We start from the raw sequence: 19445 nt of genomic DNA, 5'->3' as shown, positions 1-19445 counted from the left end.
AATAAAGCTAAAATAATACATTAGAAATTTCAAAATACAACACACCTCGAAACTAATTATTCAAATAAAGATAGAATAATACATTTAAAGTTTCAAAATATAACACATCAAAATTAATTGTTCAAATAAAGTTACAATAATACATTTAAAGAAAAATATATTTCGTATTTTAATCTGAAAAAAATACATATAATTCAAATAAATAACAAATAAAAACTTTTATTTAATAAAAAATATAATAAATATTTACCTTATACCATCCCATCAAATATTGTGAAGCTTCATCAAATATATTCTTATCAGCTCCCAAAATCTCTGTACATATAACACAAAAGAAAAATGTCAATTTAAAAAAAATATAATAATAATATAAAGTCAAATAATAATCAACATACACAATTAAAGTTAAGTTGTTACATTTTACTTGTCTTGATATATTCAATCTCATCTATTGCTTCATCAAGGTTTATCGGAGTTGAACGTAACCAATTTTGTGTGCAAATCAGTGCCTCTACTGTCCTTGTAGATAGTGAGCAACGATGTGGATCAAGAACACGACCACCAATGCTAAATGTTGACTCAGATACCACTGTGGAGACAGGCATGACCAATATATCTCGAGCATAATAAGACGAAATTGGACATTTGAAAGAATTAATCTTCCACCAATCTAATATTTCAAAACTTTCATTTTCTGGGTTCTCATATAATTCTGTCAACTAAAGATCTACTTCTCTTTTACACTTTATAGAAATATTGTCTTTTAAAATATTTATATAACCTGAATCAAACATTAGCCTAGCATCAACCTCATTATCAACCTCTAACTCCTTTTTATCATTCACAACTTCCATTACTTCCACATCATCACAATAAAGCAATCGGTATTCATCATACAAACTACTTAAATTATTCCACACTTTGACAGCTAACTCGTTAGTTTTAAATTCACCAAACAATACTACAAAACAATATCTCAAAAAACGTTCTTTTTGCCGAGGATCAAGCAACATAAAAAGAAACAGATAAGGGTTGGCTGATTCGTAATTTCCGTTATACTTATCATACTTCTTTTTCGTATTTTCAGCCATTATCTTCAAAAATAAATCCTTACTATCCCTCCAAGCTTGCAATTGTGAACAAATCAAACATAATTGACGTAAAAAAGTATTGGATGTCACATACAAAGAATCGGAAAGTGTCGAAGTGGCATCATAAAAAAACCTTCAAAATTTTAATGAAGTAACGAGAATATTCCTAACCAATTGAAGAAGGGCACATTTTTGGTTCGTTTAAACAAAACTCGCGAACATATTATGCATCATGAAGCTCTAATCGATCAAATACTTTTTGATATTTTTCTGCAGCCTCTAACATGAAACAAGTGAAATTCCATCTAGTTACAACATCTAGACACAACAACTTATTTAAAGAAATTTTCTCTCACTCATCATATGCCTTAAAATTTTGTGGCCTAGAGGGTGAGGATCTAACAAATCTTACAACATTGCAAATTTTAGCAATGGACTCATGATACTCTTTTAACCCCTCTGCAACAATAAGGTTTAATATATGTGCATTACACCTCAAATGCATATTTTGACTCTCCCAAGATTGCACCATTCCAATTGTTTATAACTTTTGACAAATATGAAACAACAATATCGTTAAAAGAAGCATTATCATTTGTTACAATAATAGCTCTCTCAATGCTCTAATATAATAGACATGTCTCAATTTGCCTATCGATTGTTTCACCTTTGTGGTCAACAACTTGACAAAAATTCAATATTTTCTTTTGTAATCTCTATTTATAATCAATAAAGTGAGCTATAAGACACTTATAACAAAGATTTTGAGCTGAAATCCATACATTTTTATTTAGTCTTCTGTTTCTTCCTCAAACAACATCCCCCTAGTTTCTTTGTGACGAAAATAGTTGAGGTAAAAGAAACTCATTGAGGAATTACAAATTACACGTGGTGATATTCGGCCCTCTTCACGAGATTAAATAAAAGAGGGTTACCTCGTCTACCTCCCTTTGGTCGACTACATCCACCCGTAGGGTAAAAAGGAATCTCACCCTTTTTTTTTTCTTTTTCTCTTCTTTTTTTTCTTTTTATGACACATGGCATTTCTGGAACTCAATTGACAAAGGTAGAGCGGGTTAAATTGTTCCCACATTAATGCTATCTCTTTCCTACGCTTTTGAATTTTGAAACAAGTCAAGTCCCTTCAACTGCTAGTTTCATGTCATATTTTTTTACAGTCATCCTCCTCTCTTCTGCATGGTTATCTTTTTGCTTTATTTTCCTTTTTTTTTTACTTTCCTTACTTATTTTTGAAATCCCTAGACTCCTATCTTCCATGGCATAGATGAGTGCCTACCATACTCATTCACCTTACAACACCCTTTTATCTCCCCTATTTTGCTAAAAATCCTTTCTTTCTTCTTCGTTTTCTTCTTGTTCCATTCTTATTTTCCCCATTTTTCCTCTTTTTTTTTTCTTTTTCTTCATTCTCTTTCTCCTTTTTTCTTTTTCTTCATTCTCTTTCTCCTTTTTTCTTTTTCTTTTTTCTTTTTCTTTTTTCTTTTTCTCTTTTTCTTTTTTTTTTCTCGGTCGGTCTTTACACCCCATGGTATCTGGCTAAGATCTTCGACGGTGTTACAGCTGTGCTCGAAGTCAGATCTAGGCGGTGTTGCAAATATGTTGGGTGAGCGGTTCCGGCGGCATACAATGGTGTCTCGTCATCGGATCTAGGCGATGTAGTAGTGGCGTAGGGCGAGCGATTCTGGTGGCATGTAGTGGTGTCTTGGCCGTTGGTTCAGGCGGCATGGTGGTACCTTTTGACCTCCCCTACGTCGTCTCTCTCTTTTTCCTTGTTTGCTTTTTTTTGCACACACACACATACATTTTTTTTAGCATATACACTTGTTGTGTGGAGTTTTTCCTTGGAATTTTGTTTTGACTTTTGCTTTTATTTTTGGTGATTGTAGTCATATCCACTTAGATCTAATTTTTTGACTATGACCTATTAATTTAGTGAACTTCACGTACTTTTCCCCTTCACGGCTCCGTTATTTTAGGAAGATATGGTTGTGGAGTTTTTCTGAGTTTCATGTAAAATACTTTTTTTTAGTGGATTTTGGTGTATATTTTTTATGGATGAATTGCAGGGTTTGTGGGTTTTGATGTGGCGATTTCCTCTTTTATTTGTGTATTGTGTTTTTAAGAAAACAAGATGGGAGAAAAGAGTATTAGGGTGAAAGAGTGTAACGTGGCTGGAGGTTTGGGTGGGGACACCCTTTATTATGAGTCAGTCCTCTATGTGTTGATCAATGATGATGATGGGTGCCCTTCCAGTAGTGTTAGTTATAGGTTGTTCCAAACCAACCCTGCCTGTAGATTTAGATCTACAGGCAAGCAACCAAATAAACCAACCCGTAGGAAAACCCGAGCCAAAAATCCCAAAACCAAATTGTCTTCTCCTGTTAATATTCATAGATCTCCCTGTGCCTCCCATTTTGAACCTTGTAAGCCTCACTCATTAGGGGGTAGGAGGGCTACCCTTGATGACCTAAATAAGATTAGAGTTAAATACAACATACCTTCCTGAGTTCAGCTTAGGGTACTCTGTAAAGGCGAGCGTTCCGACCATCCCAAATCTGACGATATAGCCCTACACATCGATCTTTTTAATTTGGGTCTTCATTTACCCCTTTAAAATTTTTTTAGGAAGATGATTAGTGACATGAAAATTGCCCCAAGGTAGTTATCCATGCTTGGTTGGAAGTTACTTACGGGCCTCGAGGTACTGTGGTTAGAGGTGTTTGGGCAAGACATTTCTTATAGAGAGTTGAGGGGACTCTATCAGTTAAAGAAACTCGCTGGCTTATCCACTACTTATTTTGCTACTTGGGGGGTTCGTGGTAATCTAGTGACCATAGCTCCCATACTGAAAAAGGGTTACAAGCACGTTTGATTTGTAGCTGATGGTGAGTAGGGGAGGGATACCCTAACTAATGGTGAAGATATGCAAGTCTAGAACTCTTTTAACAAGGATAATATGTGTTTCTTTTTTCTTTTTTCTCTTTTTTATTTTATTTCGATTTCCCATATACATCTTTCCTCTCATTTGGGGCTCCTTGAGACCTTGTAGATATCACTTAGACCAAAGGAACATGCCCCATCCATGAGGTGGGAAGAAAAGTGAGTGACTTTATAGAGAGGTTTCAGACTTTACAAAGTGACATGATGTGTTGAATACGAACTGGATAGTGAGAGCTGACCTAATTGATGAGAGTCTTCCATCTTCTTCAGGTGGTGATTCACATACGGTTTCATGGTTTTATTGGGGCACCCCATCATCACTAGTCTGGTGGGGTACCCTACTATCACCAGCACTCACTTTTAGTTTTCATATCTCATGTTCCCTACTGTGCTTTTTATCTGTGGTTTTTTTATGCTTATTTGACTGACTTTTCTTGTTCATTATGCCTGGTGATGGACTGGTATGGATCCGTTTAATAAATATATTGAGACTTTCTTCAACCGAATGAGCGGTAGTTCCTCAGGTACCCTAGGTGCTCCCACAAAGGGTACTTGGCCTCCTCTTATTCCAAGCATCAAAACCAAGTTGCAGGATTCCTCTCTCAGCAATTCGAATCTTCATGGTGAGGTAATGCATGGAGATTGCCTCTTTAGTTGTCGCTAGGAATGCTCTTTAGAATTTATTGTTTTATAGCTTATGTAACTTGCTTGCTAGGGCTTATTTTTAACTTGTTGATGATGAAAATATTCCAAATTTATAGCTAAGGTTGAGCTAAAATAGTTTTATAGAATGTCTTTATTACCTAGTTGAAATGGTAATTATGCTGAATAACTAAGACTTAGTTAGTCTTATTTAACCATTAGTCTTTCTTCAGATCATGCACTATGTTGTAGCAAAATTTTTATGCCATCATCTCTTCTGGTGTATAATTATTTGATTGGTCCTAACTCTTATGAAGCAAGATTTGGCAGAGGATAATGGTCTTAAATTGTCTACTAGTTTTAAATTATCTTCTTGTGTGCATGCTTTGCTTCTTGCTCTTTGGATTTCTAACTAATGTCTAATTTTATCAAGATTTAGAGCCAAGATGAAGATATAATACTCATGAACTAACTTTGGATTTGTATTATGATGGGATACAATTTCAGAAGTGCCTACTTGAAGGTTATTGAGACTGCTTTGCACAAAAAATTTCCTGGATGTGGTATAAAAGCTAAGCCACATATTTCATGAAGACGTTAAAGATGCAATTTCAAACTGTACATGAGTGTTAACTAGACCAAAATGCAACAGCTTTGGTTGGGATCCAGACAAGAAAATTGTGACTGCAGAGAAGGCAATGTAGGATGCTTATACTCAGGTTTTTTTAATTACTTTGAATTGTTTATATCTGGGTCTGTTTTTGTTTGTTAGATACAATATTACGTACTTTTATATTTGTTAAGATGTTGAGTATTGGCAATCTGTATAGCTGGAGTCTTTTGTTAGAGAGTTTTTTTTTTTTTTTTACTTTTCTTTGAATTGATTATCATTGTTTAATTAATGTGAACTATGCATGAGATGTTGCATTATTGTAATCATTGGATGTAATATGAGAAATTTTTGCATGTGAATTTAAATATTTGGTATCAAATGTTGTCACTGAGAAATGACTATGTATTGTGTGCATGAGTTAAAAAAAGGAAGAAAGGATTTGAATTGCTTATCCTTATGCACAAATATGTGGACTGTGAAGTAAAAGAGGAGTGCTTGGAAATGCACCTCAGATTGGAAATTGGTAGAAATAAGTGATTCTGATTTTTGACTTAATTATTATTTGTTGTAGATTGTCATCACAAGTTTGATGTATTTAAATAATTGCAGAGTCATAAAGAGGCAGTAAATTTCAAGCATAAAGCATTCCCATTGTATGAGGATTTGTGTTTGATTTATGGTAAAGATCATGCAACTGGATAAAATGCAGAGACCCATGCAGAAGCTGTAAATAAAATTGAGAGGAAATGAGTGAGCAAAGACGTTGAAGGAGAGAGTTTGAATTTTGAAAGTGTGCAATATGATCTAGATGATAGTATATCTATTTCAAATGCCCCAAAGAAGCGCCCAATAGCTTCAAATAGCTCATCAAGAAAAAAGAGAAGAGCTGAAGATTCAAAAGAGAGTCAAATGTCATTTAAAGAGCAAACAACACTTTTTGTCATGGAAATGAAAGAAGCTTCTATTTGCTTGAGTCAAGCTCTAGGTTAAGAAATTAATGACAAACAAGTAGGATTGAGTAATGAGTTAAATAAGATTAGTAGTCTTAAAAAAGTAGAATGCCTTAGAGCCACTGCTTTAATTGCTTGCAATAATTCTGCATTTAATGTTTTTTATAGTCTTTGTGATGAGGAGCGAGAAGCGTGGTTAAACTTTTACTTAGCGGTGAATTTAAATAATTTTAGGCTTATTACTCTTTTGATGACTTATGTTAGGTCTATTGTTGTTTTGATGCACTCGTTTTAAGCTTGCTATTATTTATGGAATTTATAACTCATTTTAGGCTTTTATTGTTTTGATGTACTCATTTTTTGCATATGATTTTTTTGGGTCAAAATTTAGAAGTATTTAAATTTTACAAGGTTATGCTCTACAAAATATAACCTATTTATGCATACATACATACATACATACATACATACATACATACATACATATCTATACATATATTTAAAAATGAGTGACATTAAAAAAAATAATTGTTTATAAGTTGACAAGATGAGTGACATTAAAAAAAAATGGTTTATAAGTTGACAAGAGTTTGGTATTGACATTAAATTATATTTAATTACTAATATTAATAGTTTAGTATTTAAAGTAAAGGATTAATTTGTCCAAAAATAAAAAAAGTCGGGCAAAATATCAAGAATGACAAGAGAAAGCTGAGAGAAACGACAGCTTGTGCTATCGTTTCGACATCTCTCTCTTGTCATTCGAATAATTTTTTATTGTTAAAAATATAAAAAAAAGGAGAAAATGACAAAAGACTACCCATATCCATGGAATCCCCATCACTCCATCGCTCTCTCTCTCCCTCTCCCTTTCTCTCTCTCGACTTTCATCTCTTTTTGGCTCCCAATCACGCTTCCTCACTCTCTGGCTCACCATCATGCTTCTTCACTCTCTTCGACTACCAAACATGGAAGCACTGTCAGTTTTAGATTTGGAAGCAGAACCCAACCGCCACTCATTTTACAGTAAGTGATTAAAGCAAATGATAAATTTTTATTTTTTGTGCATTCTTGGATTAATTTTGTGAATTCCGTGGGTTTCAGTATCTGTTGTTTGGTGGTAATTGTTTGATGATAAAGATGAATTTTTTTTAGAAAATTAATTGTGTGGAAATTGCTTTGAAAACTGTTGGATTTTGGTTCAAAGTAATATAGAATTGTTGTGAAAATTACTATGTGAAAATTGCTAAATTTTAGTTCAGATGATTTGCTGTATTCTAGTAATTTTGAGAGTTAGTATGTGTGCTAGAATTGAACTCCAGATTTTGTTTAGAAAGATGGCTAGCAAATGTAGCACCTATAATTTCAATAAAATAAAAAATTATAAAAATTGGATATTGTGAAACGTACTCAAGTCAAATTGTTTCTGAGAAATTAAAGTCCTGTTTTGATTTGTACTTTCAAATACACAAAGTATACCAAAGTAAAAGATTTTAAAGAAATTAATAAACTTCATTCTTACCATTTAATGTGACTTAAAGGCCTAATTAATTATACAAAATTAATGGTGGACAACGTAAAAGAAAATATTAATTACAATACTAATCTGGGTCATATTTTCATTGCATAATGGTCACACAATTATTGTAATCTATGCATTTCATAATGACTATGATACTTGGCATAAATGAATGCAATATTAATGATTTTATTTCGACCATAAATATTTTATTTTAGATTATTCTTTTTTAATTTTATTGTCTAATTACTTGAATTTTCTTAATTTCATTGTCTAATTACTCAGTTTTACATGGATATCTTGTGATAATATTACATGTGATTAATTAATTATCTTATTCATTTTTTTAATTTTAATTTTTTTGACAATTTTTTATGTTTCTTAGCTGAAAAATATGAGTTGGGTGAAAAATATGAGTGTTGCAGAGTGCTTTGTGTTTTCATACTCCCTTTTTTTTGGGCAGTTAAAATAGTCTATTAATGACAATGTCATCTTGCACAAATGAAACTCAAAACTCATTACAAATATGTACCGAATGTAGTGGCCAAATGGATTTGTTAATGTCACGTACTACAAATAATCTAAATCACAAATTTTAGAAATGTAGAAGATGTAAAAACTTTCAATGGACAGAAGATTGTAAATCTAACGAAGAGAAAATTGACCTCCTAGTGGAGGAGGTTATGAAGTTGACATTGGAGATTGAGTGTTTGTCTGTTAAATTTCAATTGTTTCATAAAGAACTTGAGTATATGCAATAATGTGAAGTGCAGAGACGATTGTTTGACGATGAATTTCAAAGGAGATAAACATGAGGATATGATTTAATTAGAATACTTGTGATTGTTGTACTATGTTTTATATTAAAGTTTTATTTTTAGGTTGTTTCAATTTGCATTATCTACTGGGAAAACTTGTAGACATATATAATAATATTTTCACTCGAAATATAAGACTCTAAGTTCTTTCACTTTATTCAATTAGAAGTTAGATTCAAATTGTTGTTATAAAAACTTTATTTGATGCCAAAATAGCACATAATGAGTACAAGCACATTGAAATTGTAATAATTTATGATGTTCAAAATTATTAGGAAATATCATTAAAAAATTATCAAAAAAGCCAGTAGACCAACAAAAATTATCTGAAAAAAATAGCAATAGTGCAATGATTAATTCATCACTACAATTAGTCGTTTTAAGCTAAATCTAAGCGAAATAATAGAGAAAATAATCTGAACAGAATAAAAGTCAAATATCAATTATAATGATTGTTATCTTCATTACATTATCAATGTAGCAATTGTTGGAAATACCTATTTTCAGATCCTTTGTACGTCATCGAAAGAGAAGAATAATGTGATTGCAAAGCATATCGTGGGACTGGTTGCTATAATACACAAAAAATTAAAAACATCATATTACATTTTAGAAATCTAAAAATATAAGTATACATTAGGAAACTGTGATTTTAAGACGACAATATTGTGTGCAAATTGTAAGGAAATGGATGATAAATATTATTTACACCAACTTGGGTTGGGTATACAAGTACCAAGGTAAATAAAAAAATGTAAAATTAAAATTTCTTCATGAATTTAATTCTTACATTATAGTAGTCTAAAGTCCCGTAGGTTGAGATTTGCATTAATAGTACTTTCTTCCTGTAATGTCTATATATGCTAAAAAAGATACTTAGTTACATATCTTCAAAATGAAAGAGAAGTTTAAAAATTCACAAACTTATCATGGCCACGTTGCTTTGTTGTGTGGAGATTTCATTAGGCACTTCATAAGATGATGGAGCATCTTTTTGTAAATCTTGTAAAAAATGACAAACAATTAAAAGAAGAGAATGAAATTAGAAAACAATTTTTGTATTTAAACAAAACTTTTTTTTTCTGCAGTCTTCTTCTTTTGGGCAGATTTCTTATGAATTGCAAAAATATTTCCTCAGACGAGGAGGATGGCCTTTACAAAGTGCTGCTACTGGATCATTGATTATATGTTCAACATTGCTGCTGCTACAACTTAGTTCACTTGTAACAGTTGTTTTCACACTTGCACACCGAATTTGCTTGGGTAGATTTTTTAGTACCTTATCAATCCAGTCCTAAATTTGTAACTGCTTTCATCATCAGCATTTATTTCTACAACCTCAATTAAAGCAGTACATGTTTTGTCATATCTCTCTTGCTGAATGGATACAAGTTGCACACCATAACTAACTTTCACCTTACTATAACATCTTCTCACACCTTTCCTCCACCTTGATAAAATGTACATTTTTGGAAGTAATTCAACACTATTATGTATCAGTATTGCAAGGGCATGTCTACAAAGAATCCCCTTAAAATGAAACTTTAAATAGATACAAGTAATTTAATACTCAACTTTTTTCAAAAACAACCTCAAACCTTCTTTTTTTACCTTGTCAATATGATTCACTGATTTCTAATATTGATCCCATATAATTAACTATACCACAATACACTAGTGTAGTTAATTCTTGTTAAAATTTTTTAAACTTAGAAGTAGTGTACACCTCTTTAAATTACTTCTCTATCTCATATATGTTATACATGGTCTTTTTACTAAAAAACTTTGATACGAACTCTGTCAAAAACTGATGCAATCCTAACCAATTTAGTCCTCAAGATCAAATCTAAATTAGGAATTGAATGGAATCGCGACCCAATACTTAATGAAAGCATAAACCTTGGTATGTGAGGATGCCACAATCAACTATGGATGATTTGATTGATAAGTTAAGAGTTTGAATGCCACAAAAATCCGATAAGTTCAAAGAGTTTGTATAAGAACAAAAAAAAATTAACTCTCTCACTAATTGTATCAAAATTGATCTCTGTTTATTAGATACAAGTACGTTATATAAGGTTGGTTACAAGAATTTTTGGAAATAAATGCTAAACCAAAATCAAATCGAATTTGAATCTAAACAAATAGGAAATAATCTAAATCAAATCAGAATCATAATCTAAGCAAATAGGAAATAATCTAAATCAAATCAAAATCTTAATCGAAGTAAATAGGAAAGAATCTAAATCAAATTAGGATCCTAGTTGGCTTAAATGTCTTACATCAATTAAAATGGGAACTAGGCAAGAAAAATAGAAATAATTGATTTGATTTTCTAATAGCCTCCTCAAGAAACGGGAAAGTATCTGAAAAAGGAAAATAATATATTTTCTCGCTATAATGTGCAAGTCAACTTCCTATTTCATGGAAGTGATTATTTGGAAACTTCAAGAACATGAATCATGGATTTATCATGCGCGATTCCTTTAACGAGCCTCCACGAATTTGATTGAGCCCAAGTTGCTTGAATCAATCCATTAAGCACTTTTTTGAATTTCTTTACTCGAGCTCTTGTAAGAGTCCGACGGAAACTTGAATAGGATCTGAATATGCCTCATCCCACGTGCTTGCGATAGTTTTAACTTCAAACTCATCACACATGGCGTTTGTTGGCCATTTTAATTAAACTTTTCTTCTCAACGCATTTTCATACCAATTTGCAAACTGCTTCAAATTTTTTTTTAAGTTAACAAACCCATCAAAAAATGCATTCATACATTCACTTCGCTGAGTTATTGACATTCCTGCCCAAAAATAATCTTTTAAATAGTATGGAAACTAACGATGTTGCTCATCATATAAACCATTGAACCAATCTTTATCCCATAAATCATATATCGTAGTGATGCCATGCCAAGCTTCCTCAAATACAACAGCACTCAGGGAATAAAAAACAGTAGAAAACAAATAAGAAATAATAACTTTATGTCCTTTGAAAGCCCCTAACTTTTAATGCATTTTCTTCATTATATGCCACAAACACCATCGATGCTTGGTTGTAGGAAAAGTATTCTCAATTGTCTTTTTCATTACTTTATCTTGGTCTGTAATGATACCATTGGGAGAACCGAACATGCATGATAACCACAACTCAAATAACCACGTAAATATCTCTATATCCTCATGTGAAATCAATTCGCATCCTAATAAAATAGAATGGTCATAATGATTAACTCTAACAAAGGGAGCGAATGGCATATCGTGCTTATTGGTAAGATATGTGGTGTCAAATGTGACGACATCTCCAAAAATTTGTAAGTTGTCATACTCTTCGGATTTGCCCAAAATACATTCTTTAATAGATTTTGCTCATCCAAATCAATGGTACCAAAAAAAAAAAAAAACTTGCATTTTGCTTGCTTTTTCTAGAAGTACTTTAAAATTGTCATAGTATCTCATTCTCCAAGTTGTAACCACCTGCCTTTGTCAATACGATTTCTACGATTTTTTTTCTAAGAATGATACATTTTCATATCCCCCAACTAGGGGTGTTCGCGGATCGAATTTTACGGATTAAACATTAATCCATATTCGATCCACAATTTTGCAGATTATAATTTTTTAATCCAATCCAATCCACGGATTGATTAAACTCAATCCAAATCCAATCCATGCATCTGCGGATCGGATGCAGATTTGATTCAATCCATGACCAATCCATACGTCTGCGGATCGGATGCGGATTTAACTTAATCTATATCCAATCTACCATTTTGCGCATTAGTTTCCGAATTAAAAATTTTTAGTTCTCCCCAATCCATGAACAAATGAAATTAAAAAAAAATCTAATATAAAAATAATTTTACTACCAATTAAATTTAAAATTGAATAAAATTTAAACAAATTAATTGTTTAAATAAAACTAAAATAATACATTCAAAGTTTCAAAATATAGTACATCGAGATTAATTGTTCAAATAAAGCTACAATAATACGTTTAAAATTTCAAAATATAACACACTAAGATTAATTATTCTAATAAAGTTACAATAATACATTAACATAACACCGAAATTAATTGTTCAAATAAAACCACAATTAATTGAAATGATGAAGTTTCTGAACCCAAACACAGTCGGATCCTTCACTAGAGCTATTGCACTTGTCGAAAAGTGGTAATTACGGAGCCGTCAACGATGGGAACTAGGAGAAGTATGGGTGGCGATCTTGAAGGTTGTGATAGTGCAATTGTTTGGCTAGAACCAGTGATTGTGAAGTGGCTCGATGGACTTGGGGAAGAAGATGGCTTGCTCTCGCAGGAATCACGCGGCAAATGTCCTTCAAAACGGTGTTGAGAGTGTATCGAACCAGTATTGGGTGTTGCTAGTGCATGTGATGACGGGGAAGCTTATGGTTTTTTGTTTGCAAATTATTGGTGACTTGACGTTATGTTACTTTGCTTTTGGGTGACTTTGCAAATTGTTGGTAACTTGGTGTTATGTTACTTTGCTTTTGCCAGTGCCTGTGACTTTACTTTTATTTTGTTTTACAATTTTTACAAGTTATATTTGTATATTTGATTATTTAATTATTTTTTATTTAATACTATTATTGGGTAATGGCTAAGATATGTTATAGTGCTTATGTAACTTTGTAATGTCACATTTATAATATTTTTTAATTAAATTTATAATAAAATTTTAACTATATATATATATCCATATCCAATTCACGGAGTTTTATGGATTTACAGAAGTAAATCCATATCCAATCTATCGACTGCGGATTTTTAAATTTTCAATCCATATCCAATCCACGGATCCACGGATCCACGGATCAGATTTATACGGATCAGACGGATTGAGCGGATCAGATTGGATTCTGAACACCCCTACCCCCAACGTTGACAACAATAGAATTAAAATTCTAGACAATGTTAATTCCCACACAATCATTTATTTCAATACTCTTTTTTGCACTTGCACTAATGCTATAGTCACAAAGAAAATACCTAGCTTTGTCTGGACTCAATCCATGATTGTGTTAGAAGTTTAAATCAAAAAACATATTTTTCATCTTCATTTACACAACCTCTAATTCCTTCATCACAACCAATTTTCACAATAGTTTCTACTTCAACACATTAGTAGATTTACTTTCCGACTTGCCGCTACGGTAACGAGCAAATGTCGCGTATTTTACAATCTCACCACTCCCTTTTTTACTAGTTAGCTTCTCCATAAGAAACCCTTCTTGTTTACCATAAGCTTTCTAAAACCCTCATATTTTCTCGTGACTATCAAATAACATCCCAAGAGTTGGCTCATATTTTTCTAGTTGCACATTTTCAATTGCATGCTCATTTTCCAAATTTTCCATTTGTACAAAATAATAAACATTTGTATTAAGGATAAATCATTATAAATTTTTACAAAATTTTGGTCAAGCAAAAATTTAATCTATAATTTTCTAAAAATTTAAATTTTACAAATTTCTAAATTAAATAAAATTATCATTATCATCTAACTAATAAATTGCTTCCAGGATTATTAGAGATTGCTATCATTTGATTTCTAAAACATTTAAACTTAAGCAAAATAGAGGTACATTTATATTATTATTGGTACAACAAAAATTAATATTCAAAACAAAAAATCACTCTTTATAATCAAGCAATTACTAGTTTTGGGTTCTGCTTTCGAATTTAAAACAGGCGGCGCTTCCATGAGAAATAAAGGAGAGAAAGTGCGAATAAAAGAGTGAGGATGAGTTAACAGCGGAGTGTCGAGAGAGAGTGATGCATGTAATCAAATTCTGTCGTTTTCTATTTTTTTTTAATATTTTTAACAATAAAAGTTTAGCATTCTCCCGAGAGAGAGAGTGATGCATGTGATGGGCTGTCTTCTGTCATTTTCTCGTTCTTCTTTTTATATTTTTAATAATAATAAATTATTAGAATGTCGAGACTGTCGTTTTCCTCAGCCTTCTCTCGCCATTCTAGACGAGAATTATTTTCCAAATAAAATTATAATTCTTTTCCTCATGAAATTTCACGTTAAATCAAATAATAAAATTTAATTTCTTTATTCCCCTCCTCTTTCTTCTCCCTTCCCTTCCATTTCTCTCCTCTCCTCTCCTCTCCTCTCCTCTCCTCTCCTCTCCTTTCCTCTCATCTCTTTTTTTCAAACCAAACATCACTTAAGTTCTCGTAATATTCCATCAATCATAAACTTGATTGAGCAACTGTCTCCAATTTTTTGATCATGTCTAACTTGAAATCCAACCTCTTTGCCCAAATGAAGTCAAAGCTCTTCAAATGCCAATCGCTTGGCAATGGCAAGAACTACAACACGACGTGGTTGAGTAACACTAAGGTCTTATTCAAGATTGAGGGGTTATACCTTTTAAATTATAACTACTGTGAAAAAATAATAACTACAAAATAAAAATTAATAGTATGTAGTAAATATAAATTTTAAATAATAATTTTGATAAAATTATTAAAAATATAATAAACTTTTCATCGTACGAATAAAAAATTATATTAATATAACTTTCAAATTAGAACAGTTAGTATTTATCAAACACTTTAACGCTTCCCAAATAAGATTTAATTCTATTACTTCACTTCTACACTATTTGGAACCGAAGCCAGGAACTTAAACATAGAAAAGAAAAAGAAAAGGACGAAACTAGGCTTCCTAGAAACAAAAAATTACAATAAAATTGTCCCCTTCATACACCATTTGAAATTGCTGTGAGAAGTATGCAAATTTGAAATTAGCCTATGCGGCCGATGATGGCGAACGAAGATGGAGGCAGCGACGACACAGACAACAGCAGTTGGAACAGGAAAGTGAATCAGCTCGAGAATGGCAGAGACGACAACAGCTGAAACCTGGAATGAGGAAGCAAATCGGCTCAAGGACGGCTGGATGCAGTGCCGACGCACCTGAGCAGAATTGACAACGGCGGTGGCATAGGCGTTTGATAGCTTAGGCAGGGTTAGGGCTGGGCATGTGCGACTGTGTGTAAGTGAGTGAGTCGTTGTGATCATGAAGAAGAAGAAAAGGAGAATTATTAGATTTAGGGACGAGGAATTTGCACCGGATACGAGTCATATGACTCCATAATGCTTATATGCCAAAAAAAACCCCATTCATGTCACATTTTTAAGCTACACGGATAAAATAATTAACTAGCAACAACCGGCCAACCAATAAAGGCAACCAAGTTTGGGTCGTCTATCAAATGTGCTTGGGAGGACCCAAAAGAGAAAAAAAAGAAAAAAAGTAAAGAGCACATGACACTGATTCACTCGAAAGCTTTCGTGAATTGAAGGTCTCATGTCTCGTGTCCATTCTTAAATATTACAAAGGATAGAAAGCTACCCTTGTTCCGTGTGTTTGGCCCTCGTGGATGATATTTTAAGTGTCCACGTGAATTAAATGATAATCAATTTGGCATTATAAATCAAAGTAGCATAATTTCTATCAAAGAAATGATATTAATCCTGTAATGATAAGTAAACCATCAAAAGGTTTCTCTCACGGTTTTGCACTATCATATGTTTCAATCACTTTGATGCTTAATGACACATTTTCCCTTCGTTTCTAAAGGGAAATTATTTCAAGAAGCTTTAAAACGCTCAAAATATTTGCATCAGAGCCATGATAATGCTTACAGAATACTAATCTTATCACCATAACCACAGAGATGATAAAAGAAAAAGAAATTCGAAGAAGCTATTTCAAGATTCAAATCCATGCTAGCATTGCACTCGTGCATGGTGCTACAGACAGAAATGTCCTGCAACAGAACACCATTCTCCTTCCAGTAGCAGAACACACAATGAAAGGCTAAAAGGATTTAATACACAGAACCAATAATGGAGAGCAAGCAAGACAAAAGGAACAACCAATCAACAAAACAAGAAACTTGAAAGGGATACCCATGCATAAAATAGCAAAGCAACATTCTGCACGACCACCAACCACATAAACAACAACATGGACAGAGAGATTCACAAGAAGTTTGGTTTTCATAAGAAATCAAAAAGCTTTCATGATGAGTATACATTGTCCGTCTCTAACAGATTTTCAAACACAACATGCAGCCAAAAAGAAAAGTGGGCTGAAAAATAGAATCCACAGGGTTTCCTCAATAGGACTGTATGTCTATTCAGCTTTCTAAATTGCTTATTCATCGCCCAGCGCTAGCTCCAATGCATAGTCATCCCTTTCCTGCCACATGGAAAAAATTCTGAAGTTAGAAGCATTCTTCTTTCTTCCATTATTTTGCTACAAAAGCATTCTATATTTCAAGATCTTATTAGAATCACTACTTACAACTGGTCCTCTGGCAAAATATCTTCCAAATTGAAGCCAATATACCTGCACATGCCAGTAAGTTTATATTTCTGCTGTAAACAAAAGGATATCCTTAAATGTTGCCATACAAGTGAGAACTAAAATGCTTTTCAGAAAGGATTGTTTGAAAAGACAACAACATGAACTGATTGCATTTTTCAGAAAAGATTGCCCCATTGTTTTCATTTAAGGCAGCATGAATTAATCTGTTAAAGCTGTTAGCACCAAGATGTAATGATTGCATTTTTACAGAAAATGTTTAAAAATCCTTTCTATTTTTCTATTGATTTGCTAGAATTTTGTACTTTACCTCGTCTTCATCCTGTGTTTCTACTTCAACATCAGACGATGGGTAACCCACACAAAGAAGCGCATATCCCTGAATTCAAGACACATTTAATGGCATTAAACAAACTACAATCTAGCATTTATTCATTAATTATAAACTTACAATGGAAGTATAGAACTACACAAAAAATACCTTTTCTTGTTTTAAATATTACATCAAACAGACATTTTAAGGCGCAGCAGTCGGACCTTATTGTTGGCATTCAAATATAGATGTACATCTTAAGAAATTAATGATCATTAGAAAATATAGATCTGTGTAAGAAAGAAATATTCCCGTTACATTTATGTTTGTAACATAATAAATAAATGCATATACTAAGTCTCCTGAAGCATTATTGCTTCAGCGGAAGGGTGCCACACATTCGCTAAATAAAGTTCTGGACTTGGCATAGACACTTCTAATTAAAAATATTATAACTGGTGGAATGATTTTGATCCATTTCTACATGAAAAGTGGCAGTCCAAAGACCCGTGCATAACATGTTCAGATATAAAATGAACCATGAGAAAGGTCAGTGGATGGTTTTCCAGTTCAGTTATGGTAATTTTGTTCAGGATTTGTTTGGTTTGTTTTCTCACCTAAATTGTCTTAGCAACCATACTGAGCCTCACATCGAACTTACCTTCTCTAGCTGAGTTTTATAACAAGCTAATCAATAAACGATTATAATTATATGACATCATCTTCAGGGTAGAACTTTGAACACAGTATCTTGTTCGTATAACTGGAAAGTAATGTAACAAAATCTCAATCTACAATGCAGATAATAATATAGTGCATGCCTTTGATTTGAGTTCAGCTGATATCCCTAGTGCCTCGGGCTGCTTAATTTGCCCTGATTTTATACGCACAGCGCAGCTAGTGCAGCAACCTGCCATGCCATGTAGAAAGAAGCTTAAGCTTTTTCCAAGAACAATTTTTAACCAACAAAACAGCGAAACTTACACCAATATTTACAACAGTTCCACTTCAAAGGCAAACAATTATAAAAAATATAAGTAGCGAAGGAACTCAGCACTTTAGTGTATTCAAATCAAACATCACGCGATCAAGAGACTGAATCATGAAGATATCTGCTTGTTCAGCAAATTATGTACTACGTTTGATTTATAAGTACTGCTACACTTCCCAAACCACTTCCCAAACCGTATCATAACTATTATCCAAATGCTACATGGCATTCATCCATTGAATAGATGGTAGAATAGAATAAACAATTTTACAAGGTATGAAATTAATCTTCCAATAGATGAGTGCCAAGTGCTGCATGACTCTCATATTATTCTTAATTTATTAGAGAGTTAAGTATATCTAACATAAACTAAAATAATACACATTTTATTGATAATTAAGATAAAATAAGCCAATTGTGACAGCGAGTAAGAGAACAATCAATACCGTGCCTGCAAGCGAAAGGAAGAGTGATATTTTGAGATTCTGCAGTGTGTAGTATGTACTGGTCCTGCATTTCATTTTAGTTACAATTCAATCACTCAATTTTTACCACAATTTAAACAAACGCACAAAAAAAAAAAAAGATTTTTCAACAATTTTAATTCGCATACCTCGGGGACGAGGAACTCGTGAACGACGCCTCGAAACCTGTCGTGAACGGTCACTTTATGAGTCGGAATCGACGGGGAGTAGCTACCATTCACTCCCGCCGTAGTTTGGAGCTCTGACGACACCGTTTTACGAGGGCGGCATTTTAAGGAACTGGGATTGCGAGTGTTGTTGTATGTTGAGGAAGTAAGTTGCCGGTGAAGTGGCGGTTTCCGGCAGCACGAGCTTGGAGGAACGAGCAAGTCCATGGATAACTCAACTTCGGTTTGTAGCTGCTTATGCAACGTGGCATTTTAGATAAATGATGATGAGTTATATTTAAATAAATACCATTCATACATCAAAATCAGTATGAGTGATGCGAGAATGGTTGATCTTGACTTTAAATAAGAAAATACAGTCAAGATTTCTTATAATAAGATTGGTTTAAGTTCGAGGGTAAATAATTAATTTTCTCTGAAATTACGTATTTGCTTTTTATCTAGAATTTAATAGATTTAAATACAAATATATAAATGACATATTTATTTTTTATTTTTAAATATTTGAATATAAATTAAGATTTAG

The 19445-nt window shown here is 32.7% G+C and overlaps 1 protein-coding gene across 1 annotated transcript; it reads right to left on the bottom strand.

The window, feature by feature from the left end:
- Window positions 1–16616: 16616 nt before the first annotated feature.
- Window positions 16617–19179, bottom strand: LOC18044482 (ferredoxin-2). Its single transcript, XM_024186068.1, has 6 exons — window positions 18881–19179; window positions 18714–18777; window positions 18098–18186; window positions 17274–17342; window positions 16943–16987; window positions 16617–16837 (listed from the first exon to the last, which is right to left on the bottom strand). The coding sequence occupies exons 1-6, from the start codon at window positions 19124–19126 to the stop codon at window positions 16793–16795; spliced, it is 558 nt and encodes a 185-aa protein (XP_024041836.1). The 5' UTR covers window positions 19127–19179; the 3' UTR covers window positions 16617–16792.
- Window positions 19180–19445: the final 266 nt, after the last annotated feature.

The sequence above is a fragment of the Citrus clementina genome, unplaced genomic scaffold (genome assembly GCF_000493195.1).
Source record: "Citrus clementina cultivar Clemenules unplaced genomic scaffold, Citrus_clementina_v1.0 scaffold_4, whole genome shotgun sequence".
In the NCBI taxonomy this organism is placed as follows: domain Eukaryota; kingdom Viridiplantae; phylum Streptophyta; class Magnoliopsida; order Sapindales; family Rutaceae; genus Citrus; species Citrus x clementina.
The sequence above is the reverse complement of the archived record's forward strand: the minus strand, read 5'-3'. Positions and strand labels throughout refer to the sequence as shown.